Source organism: Gavia stellata, chromosome 2 (genome assembly GCF_030936135.1).
Source record: "Gavia stellata isolate bGavSte3 chromosome 2, bGavSte3.hap2, whole genome shotgun sequence".
Lineage (NCBI taxonomy): Eukaryota > Metazoa > Chordata > Aves > Gaviiformes > Gaviidae > Gavia > Gavia stellata.
In genome coordinates this window covers 47,922,780-47,933,419 of record NC_082595.1, presented here as the reverse complement: position 1 = coordinate 47,933,419, position 10,640 = coordinate 47,922,780, and the positions used below count along the sequence as shown (strand labels likewise).

Below are 10,640 nucleotides of genomic sequence, written 5' to 3'. Positions count from 1 at the left end.
AAATGGTAGACAGTTTGCTGTGCACCAGTTAACCCCACCCTTGTTCCAGTGAGTGCAGTTGGATTCACCTTCTCCATTTCATTTCACTTCTCACTCACTCTGCTTATAATCTGGTTCTCCAAAAATTTTAGTTTTCTGGGACACGTTGCAAGTAAAAGAGAAGCAGTAGAAACACAAATGATATTGGAAAAAGCTTAGGATTATTTCAATTTTTTTAGTCTCAGCATTGAGATGCCAAAATGGGATGGATATGTAAGTATGTTTTAGTTGTCTCTAAAGTGAATTAGTAAACTTTGCAATGAAAACTGGAGATTAGTAGCTGGATGTATGGTTTATGGCATTCAGTGGGTTGCCATACGCTGCAGGACACATCTTTTGAAGGAGATTTTAATCAACTCAAAAGACAATATGGCAACTGGCAGCCTTTTTCTTTATTGAAGCAAAGTCACAGCATTTTCATCACTGTTCCCCTCTTGTGAAGGGAAGAGTTAAACAAAGGCCCCTGAAATTTACATTACTAACAAGTAAAGGATTGAAGAAAGAGATTACAAGCATATTTCTCTAAAATAAATAATCTACAAAGAGTGCTTTTTCTTCTTAAAAGCAATCTAAAAATGTATAAATTCTACGGTAGGGAGATCAAAAGATATTTTAACAACTTTCAATATTTACAAACAATACAAAAACTGCGCACGCCATCAAATGATGCAAAATTCTTCTTAAAAATTAAAAGCTTCATTCCTACTAAGAACCAAAAACTCCAGCCAATATTTCAGTTTTAATTAATGGTCTTCTTTACAATTGGAAAACCGTTAAATGTTTTTATTATCTGTAAAATATACAATAAAAACAAACCTCACTAAATTATTAAGGTTAAAAAAGAAGAGAAATACTGCAGGCAAATCAAAAAGGAAAGTAACTGTAACTTATTCTTTGGTAACCAAAAGTTAGCAAGTATCTGTAGTTCAAGTGATGAAAAGTAATAATCTTCCCATTTTGACAACGGAAGAAAGACTTCTGGCAAAATACAACTCCCAAGTTTCAATTTTGAAAGACAGGCTTCACCTACAGCTCTGTAGTGCAAGTTCTCAAAGTCAAATTTTGCTTTCTAATTCAGAAACATAACCCTTCCAAACTCTGGCAGTACACTGCTTAATTCCTCTCCCACTTTTCTGTTGTGTGCTCACATCCTCCGCACACATCCAGTTGTTCCAGTTCTCTAAGGGAATACTCTAGTCAAGGAAGCAATTCACTTGGAAATGAGTGTTTCACCAAGCGTACGTGTGTGGCTGCATAGCAGCTAGTAGTGTGTTATAAAACTCGGCTCCCTTTTCCACGTTAACTACGTATTTCATTTTCCCTCAGGAAAAAAAAAGTACCCTGGACCAATTCATAACCTGGTGACTTAGTTGCTTTCGCAGGACACACTTCATCTTAGACTGGGGCATACCCCAATAATAAGCCATGCAACCCCAGCACCAACCCTCCTATCTTCTCATAGGTGAATGTGCCTCATCGTGCCTCTCTCTGCTTAACAAATGCACTACGCTGCACCAATACAATGCTTTTGAAGCAAATGTCTGGCTTGTACCACAGAAGCCTTCCCATTCCTGTTTTTCAGACTTATTTCTAAATTTTTCTTGCACAATTGCAGCCTCAAGAAAAAGAAAAACTTCACACCCCTACAGGCTCTGAGAAAACTCCCCCCCTCCCCAAGAGGATTTCTAAGGCTTTACACAAAAAAATTCAACTGTTAACTTTCTTTAAGCCACAGACCACTCATTCAAAGCAAGTCCTCCCCACCCCAACCCAACCATGCAGAACTATCATTGCTTTAGCATTTAAACATACACATGCAGTTCATGGAATAAATGCTCAGCAAAGTAAACTTGTCCTGGTCTGGGCTTTCTTCTGGAATCTAGTCCTCTGTCATTTTCTAGACTAATATCCAATGCCTTTTGTTACTGCCTTTTAACTTTCTTCAGCTGAAGGGCTCAGATACTTCCTTGAAGTACCTGGTTGAGTCATTAAGTCTAGATGGGTTGGATCCAAGGTCTCCTTGCAGCCTGCCTCCTCAGCATACGGAAAGTCATTCATGTCCATTTCATCACTGTTAAACATATCAAGCTGCCTCTCTTCCTGCTCTTCCAAAGTCCTTCGGACCCTGCCCTCTGACTGTTCCACCACTTCCCCATCTCCTTCACTAATGACGGTCATGGGGCTGCTCTGGATGCGGTTGCGAACATTGTACTTGCTGCTGGCAGCAGAGGGGGGCGTTCGTGACCGGCCATACCTAGTGCCAGAGAAGGACATGCTCCGTGGCATCAGGCCCTCGCTCTTGGCCCACTCTTCCTGGGCCCGTTTGCTCTTGCTGGGTGAGCAGCTGGCAGGGCTGTCGGAAGGGTCAGGGGAGGCATCCGTCTTTGTCCGGTGGAACCGCGGGTCTGTGTTCTTCAACATCTCTGCTGCGGACATGCGGGAACTCGTGTCACAGCGGCTCCCCTTCTTCAGCAGCAGGGCTTTGAAGTTGTCGTTGCTGGTGCTGCTCTTGCGAACGCTTCTCTGAATAGATCCGGCTTGTTTGAGGGTAGCTAAGGTTGGGGAAGCACCAGTGGGAGTTACGGGGGGCGATGGAGAATGATTGCGGGTACGGTCGTCTTCAGAATCTTTACGGCCAAGGACTTTCCTTTTGGATCTGAGTTTGAAAAACGACAAAAAAAGAGGACCAAACAAAAAATGAAACTTTTTACCTCCCCTAATTAAACTCAGTTTAGAGGGATGACAATGAATTAAGCTAAAGCAAAGAGAGGGATAAGAGAGAAGTAATCTAAATCTAAAGCATGAGTAAGAACACCACCAAAACTGTATAGGCATTAATGCAGGTATTGGAGGTATGAGCTAAGTTTATTGCTCTTTTTCTGCAATTCTGGAACAATGAAACTACTAAAACCAGCAATACTGATGTCCAAAACACTTTAGCGAATTTAGTGAATCATGTTTTCTGCAGTCAGTATTCAACTGCTAAGACTAATGCATTATAAAGATTATAGTCAATGCCATTTGTCTGTTAGTTTGGGGATTTGATTAAAAATATGTCATCTAGAGTATGTTGGGGTTTTTTGTTTTGTTTCGCTTTACTATTTCATTTGATGCTCTCTGGAGAATTAGAAGTCTAGTTTAGTGCACTTGCCTTTAGAAAAGGATATTGCAATGCACTGCCGCTGAAGTTAAGATGGAGTAAAGTGAGCTACATGTAACCATTCTAGATTAAACAATTTAAAATAAAAATCCCCTCCCCAACCCAAACATTAAATGAATAGTGAAACTGAGTTTTCCAGCTTCTATTAAGATGCACAGACAAACTTCACAGTTCTGTTGGTGCTCTGGCATTGCAACTCTTTGACTAAATGAAGGAGAGACAGACTTCCTGACATGAAAATTATCTTTCCAAATGAAAGGGCGGAGTGTTTTTTAATTTAAATGTAAAGTGCAGGAATAAAAAAACCCAAAATTAAGAAACAATCATGGAACTGGGAATAAGTGGAAACTGGACTTCTATTGCCCCATTTTCACATTATTAGAAATCTTAAAGAAAGAAATGTATGACATGCCTGGTATCTGTAGCAAAGCTGCTTTGCTTCTTTGCAGCAAGAATTAATTAAAAAAGATTGTATAAAGGCTAATTTTACACATACTATTTTGGCAAAAGTTTAAAACAAGTCAGCAGACTTGTTACAAATACAAGATTATCATGCTGTAATTCCATACTAATTTTTATCAAGCATGTGTTCAATACAGACCGTTCCCCCTCTAAAACAGGTTTCTACTTAACGTGATCTTTAGCTGTACTTTCTTAAAGGCCTTGAGATTTTGCCAAAGCAAGCTCAAATGTCTTTATGCATTGCAGCCTACTGATGATAAAAAAACAGAAAACAAAGTAGCTGGATCTGTCAGCTGAGTAGGTGGCAGCAACAGACATTGCCATAAACTCTGCCAAGACTTTGGAGCGATCCTGCCTCGCTTAAGTGGTGAAGTATATGCATAGATCACTTATGATACCCCCACAGGCAGCTGTAACAGCTGTTATTTTCAGCTGCTGCTCCCTCCACCTGCCTTTCTGGAAGAAGAACGTAATACCAACATCCATTCAGTCTGAGGATGAATGGACACCAGAAGATAGCATAGGGATAAAATGATGACTTCAGTAGTGGCAAACATAAGAACCTTCTCTAGATTTAACTGTGTGTCAGTACCGTAGGCAGCAAGTGAATGCAGTGCTTGGACGCTCTGTGAGTCTGTATGTGAACATGTGTGTGCATTAGTTACAGGGAAAAGATTCCCCTTCATTAGGGTTTTGGCTGCCTATGGGTACCTTTAAACACTGCAATGCTGAGGTTGTACTGCTGCCAAAAACCAAATGAAATTCCACATAAACAGAAAGCAAAATTCAATTGCAAAGATCTGCAGGGAAAGACTTAATTATCCTGGCTTGAAGTAATTCAGTAAGACTGTAAATGTAGTGCAGAGCGGTCAGTGTGCTGTCAGCATCTAACCAGCTTTTCTCAGCATGTATGAATTACGGCAGAAACTTAAAAATAAGAACCGAATTTGGTTTTGGTGGCTTTTCAGACAGAGATAGGGTATACATTCAAACAAAACTGTGACTTAATGTTAAGATTGTTCTTCCTGCCCTTAACGCACATACCACTGAATTTCTCGTCTTACTCCAAAGCACGTATCCAAGAGTGCCAATCACTGAAATAATACCTTTTAGAAGTAGTGGGGGAAAACCAAAACATTTTTTATTAATTAACAGCTAAGGAAGATAGTGGTTCAAGTCTAAAGCCAGCAAAAGCAAGGTCTTAATAACAAATGTGTCAAGCAGTTTTAACTATGTCACATCCAGTTCCATTGTCCATTTCCCCATAAACTCATGAATTACATGTATGTGCATACACACAGAGATCCACTCTCTACCTGCATACATAATGGAGAAAGGCTACTGGCCAAAATATTTCATTCTAAAACCAGATTTGTCGCAGTCCTAGTGAGCGCCATGCAACAGACCATTTTTAGAACAGCTCCTAGAGGCCCAGTCCTAAGAGGTAACCATAAGTAATAAAAAGTCAGTATCATATACATGTAATTTTTGTAACATCTGAAACAGAGTAACTTCAAAACTGAAAAAATAGCATTTGCATCCCAAGAGCTGCTGCCTCCCAGCTCCCAGCCACGTTCTCACAACAGGTTTTTCCTGTCCCTCAGTACTCCTGATGCAGAACTCACCCACAGATGCGCAAACTGACTGAAAACCTAGATAAACCTATACAGATGCTGCCAAGCACTTTCTGTGAGCAGTTAAGAGAGATGGCCCCTCTAAATTTTGAAGTAAAAGGCACAGCCACAAGATGGCACAACGACTACATCGATGCTAGTCTAAAGGGAAGCTCAGTAGTTCAGAGAGTGCTAATGGTCTGCTGTATGTACTGTTTAAATGGTGCACACGTTTCATTTTGTGGTTTTAAGCTTTTCACTTTTCTTATTTTGAGAACCTAATGTGAACAGCACAAAAATCTAGTTGCCTATTCAGGATGATTTTGTTTTTAAGGGAAATGAATAATGTCATTACAATAGAGCCAGTATCGCACATTTCATTCATGAACCAGTTTGACACAAAACACCCGACCTCAGGCTGGATTATGGCAAACTATAATCCAGCGTTTGCCATATGTTTTGCCATATGACTGACATGTTGTGTTACTTGCCAGTTTCAGCCACGCTTGCCATGAAGCATTAGCGTTGAGCCTCTGTCCCAAACTGCACCATATAAGCAGCGAAGAGAGTAAAAAGAGATGGAGGAGAACGAGAATGAAAACAAAAAGATACACAGAAAAAGCAACAGTAGAGTTAATATGGCAGATTGAGAACAGTACAATAAATACTAGACGTAACTTGATATTTTAAGGGTCAAGATATTTATAATATAATCTACATTGATTTAATCTGGCAGCTTTTAGTTCAGAATGGGTTAAATATATTTGTAAAACAATAAAACACAAGTTCTTTTCTTTATCTTTTTCATATATAGCCTTAGTAGAAGGTTGATAAATGTGTGCTTTCTGTTAAAGCAATGACTGTTGTAATTGGGTGTTTCAGTAAAACAACGTTAATTAATTTTTGAGAGAACTACCAGACCTGACAGTACAGAAAGGGCAATTTCTGCAGTACCTGTGAATGGCTGCAAAAAGATCCTCAGTAGTCCTTGGTCTCGCTGGTGTTGCCACTCCATCCGTCTCTTCCCCATAACTATTGCTCGGCAGGAATGAACTATTTGCTGTATCCGATTCAAAAACCTCCACTATGCAGAGAAAATGAACAATACTGTCAGTCCGTCATGGGAACCCAACAGGCATATAATCCTGAAACCAGCCCTTGCTGCCTCTAAGGCAAAGCAGAGATTGAGTGAGCGCACCGTTGTCATTATTGTGATTTCAGAACAACACTTGCTTAGGAAACTGCAGTACACAAAAAGCCTATGCTTGCTCACACACAGGTGGAGAACAATAATGAAACAAAATTTGTATGGTTTCCACTAAAATGCAAAATCAAAATTAACAAAGATAACCATGCTTTCATAGCATGTTTTAATCCTCGCACAGTTAAATAAAGCATCATTTTCTTTCCATGTCTGCAATAATGAGAAATCAGAAAGGAATTACAAGAAATCTCATAAAGTATTAATCTGATCCCTGCAACTTTCTTTAGGCTTTTAGCTTTAACTATCGCAAGAGGCTCTCTTCTCTACAGAAGCCCACCTGAATGGTAGGATTGCTATTCTCACTCCCCAGCTTCTTTAAAATAGCTACTGCTGCATCTGAAGAAGAGTCAGAGAAGAGAGACTCACCACTTTCGTTCTCTTGAGATAGGTGCCCCTCAGCGTTACTGCCACTGTCCTGGCTGCTGCCTGAACTGCTTCCTTCATCAAAAGCGGACTGCTCCTCCTGCCTGGGTTCTTCTTGAACTGGTGATGCAGCAGGCTGTACCACAAAGGCATTAGCTCCCACTGTCTCAGAGAAGGTGAATCCGGCAGCTCCTCCCTCAGGAACCAGGCTGCCAGAGTCCATCTCGCTAGAACTGAGTCCATCTGTAAGACAATTTCTCGCCTCCTCACAGTGTGCAAGCACAGCGTCTCTCTTAGATGGGCTTGATGTGCTTCTGACAGTATCACTCACTCCAGCTATTTTCTCCACTGTAAGATCTAACTGTGGAGGTGGTACAACAAGGAACAGTTTGGGTTTCTTTGAAATAGGAGGTGGTTTCTTGCTTGGCAATATGACCTGAGTCTTGTCGGGAGATGCTGGTGACCCCTGAAGTGACATGCCAGAATGGAGATCTTCACTCTGCACTGAAGACTCCAGTGTGTCTTCAGTAGCAGTCCCCAGTGCATCAGCTTCAAAAGACCTGTTTAGACCTACTGCACTCGCAGGCTTCTGATCACTGTCATGTGCAGGCATGTTATCGGAAAGAAGGAGAGGAGAACCCCGAGCTAGTGTTTGAACTGAGTTTTTAAATGAAGTGCCTTGAGTTTTCAGTTCCTCCTCGCCTAAGCTGTTACTGAGTCTTAGTGAGAGAGATGGCTTTAGGGAAGACTGCGATGATGAATCGACAGTACCCTTTTCCTGAGAGGTGGTTTCAGAGGCGGATTCAGGTGATGGTTCACCTTCTGTCACTTTTTTCACAGACCTCAGCTGCACCATTTGCAACGCTTTGGTAGTTACTAAGGGCATCACAGGTCTTGATGCATCTGGCTTGTTGAGTGGCTGTTTCAGTGGACTGTAGCAAGAATCCTCCTGGCTACGTTTCTTAAAAGAATACTGTGGGTATACTGTTGCACCTTTTGTTAGTTTGGGATCAAGAGGTGGTGCTGGTGGGGGGACAGCTAAGGGGAAAGTTGAAGGAGGAGGAACAGGGGAAGTGAACGAACTGATGGAGGCTTCTTGTGGAAACCATGGGACAGTCTGGGCAAAGGAAGAATTTACATCGGCTTCTGGCGGAGGAGGGGGGAACGTGGGAGAGGCTGGCAATGGTGACAGATCCGTGACTTCTGCTGGAGGAGGAGGAGGGGGAGGGGGAGGAGAAAGTTTGGGGCAATGTGGAGGAGGTGTTAGAAGAGGAGGTGGTGGAGGAGGTGCACCAGAATCCGGAGGAAAGCTCAGGGTGGGGTCCAATTTCTTCACACTCACACTCCCTTCAGTAGATGTATTTGAAGAAAGAGAAGTGGAGGATGAAGACATGGAGACTGAAGACAGAAGAGAGGATTTCCTTTCAGGCACTTTAGGCTTCAGCTTGGACTTCCCATTTCCTGATGATGCAGATTTTAAAAATACAGGCACTGGAGTAAGTGCAGTGGGCGTATTGGACTGGCTGGAGTACCCACTCGATGGTGATGTGACTCGGTGGGATTTCTCCGGAGAAGTGCTCTTTGGTTTGGCCAGCCCACTGGGCACTTGTGGCACAGAAGCCCTTGAGCCATCACTGAAGTGGCTGATGCTGTAATCGCTGAGAGCAGATGATGTACTGGCAGAATGGGTCACTGGGGATTTTACCTGGTCGTCTGCCACCGCGGCATAGTCGCTGTAATAACCCCACTGATCAGCGTACTCCGACTTGATGCTACTTGTTTCACTCTGAGAGGGAGTGACTGTGCAGATGGAGTACAGGTTTGGAGCAGTGGTGGACATCATGCTGCTGCTTGCACTGACTGAGCTTTGGCTGCGGGAGCGCAACACCCAGGGATCCTCATAATCACTGCAGGGGCTCTGGGAAGGGGAGCTGCCATTTTTGCACTTGAGATTCAACTGCAGAGAATGCTGGAGGGTGGCAATGAGGGTTTCATCAAGTACCTGTCCATTGGACTGGGCTTTTTTCTTGGGCACCCTTCTGAGTGAGTCTGTTCTGGACGGTGGCAAAGGTGGCTTCTTTGCCTTTTTCAGAGAGATGTTTCTTGCAAGGGATTTGTCACATTGGCCTGTCTGGTCATCCTGATGTTTCTTTTCCTTTCCTTCAAAGACATTTATCACGCTGTCTCTGGGGTTCCCAAAACTGTTACTACTATTGCATGGCATGTCTGACTTCAGTCCAGAGTCCATATGCGTGGAACTGTAATAACCATCGTGGTCCACAGAATACAGAGAAGTAGAATCATCCCGGACTGAAGTCCTCTCCAGGCTGCTGCTGCTCAGGTTGCTACCAGGAGTGGCACAGCCTGGCGTGGTACAAACCACCTTGTGTGAAGGAGTCTCACTGTCTTCTGCAGACTTGTACAGCCAATGCTCTGTGCTGTTCACCGCTGCTTGTGCTCGCTCCCCTGAATAGCTAGATTCACTCCTACCATCGCTGTCCTGGGAAGGGTTTGGTAAAGCAAGATTGTTCCTACAGCTGTAGCTCATGCTCTGAGACCCAGCCTCTGTGTTCCCAGGAGTGCTAAGAGAGACAGCAGAGTCACCAAGAGAAAGCATCATGACGGTATTAGATGGGATGGTATCTGAAGTCTGTGAGTGACGTGTGGAGCTGCTCTCGCTCCAGTTACCACTTGAAGAATGGTGATCTTCTCTCCCACTTACTGCACTGCTGGCAACAGGATTGTCTCTGGGCTTTGGGTAGGCAGTGGAGCTGGTAATTTTACTATCCAATGATCCAACACTCTGGGCAGTGTGAATAACGATAACTTCAGAGGAGGATGACAGTGTTGCGTTGGGTATGATGCTCGTTGAGTAGGTGGCATGAGGAGAGACCACACATGCTGGGCTTGCAGACTTTTCACTATCACAGCTTCTCACCTCTTGAGACTTTGGCCTCGGCAAGGTCCCCGTCGTGGGATTATTCCTCAGATGCACAACACTGTCATCCACTTGCAATTTACTTATCTGGTGGGGTAAAGTGCCAGCAATGTCTTCTGTCTGCCTAGAGATGCTCTGTGTCTGCTCTAGGGACTGCAGAGACACTCTCGCACCAGCCCGAGGCAAGCTGTGAAAACCTATGTCACTATTTTGGCGAGAAGCAAACATAACTGCAGCAGAATCACTCATCACTGACATGTTTCCAGATGAGCTGGAGAACTGAGACATCTGGGCTGCGATGCCTTGTCCTTTCTGTGCTCGTATTCTTCTCATTGAAGGGGGCACAACTTTAACTTCCTCCGTCTGACAGCTGGTGTCCTTGGTTTCAGAGCGCTGCATAGCAGAGCGATAGCTGTCTAGTCTCCCTAGCGTGGAACAGTGATCTGGGACATACATCGAATGCCCTCGGAAATCACTTTGGCCAGGGCCAACTGCTGGAGTCAAAATAAAATAATTATTCCTTGAAGCACAAATGCACATTTATCTTCTTACTCATTTAAAAACAAAAAACCCCAGAAAACTGCTTGATCCCCATGCTCTTGAAGGTTATGCCTTCTGAAAAAGCATCTGCAACAATGGATTTTGCACAAGCATAGTGTGTTTTCTGCACTTCTCTTCCCTTTTTCCTTATTACCAGGAACCTTCTGCTTACAGAATCGTCTGTGTTCCCGCCGCACATTCGACACATGAAATCCTCTGTTTATGACATGGTAATAATTTCCATAGTAATCAGTTATGTCA

General features: G+C 43.2%; 1 protein-coding gene across 1 annotated transcript in view; it reads right to left on the bottom strand.

Moving 5' to 3' along the window:
• Window positions 1-414: 414 nt before the first annotated feature.
• The window catches only part of NHSL1 (NHS like 1), a 186,674-nt gene continuing 176,448 nt past the window's right edge, over window positions 415-10,640 (bottom strand). The window contains exons 7-9 of the mRNA XM_059832687.1: window positions 6,905-10,333; window positions 6,229-6,358; window positions 415-2,695 (exon numbers count right to left, since the gene is read on the bottom strand). Coding sequence (XP_059688670.1) covers window positions 1,972-2,695; window positions 6,229-6,358; window positions 6,905-10,333 — 4,283 coding nt within the window. The 3' untranslated portion in view covers window positions 415-1,971. The remainder of the gene's footprint in view (window positions 2,696-6,228; window positions 6,359-6,904; window positions 10,334-10,640) is intronic.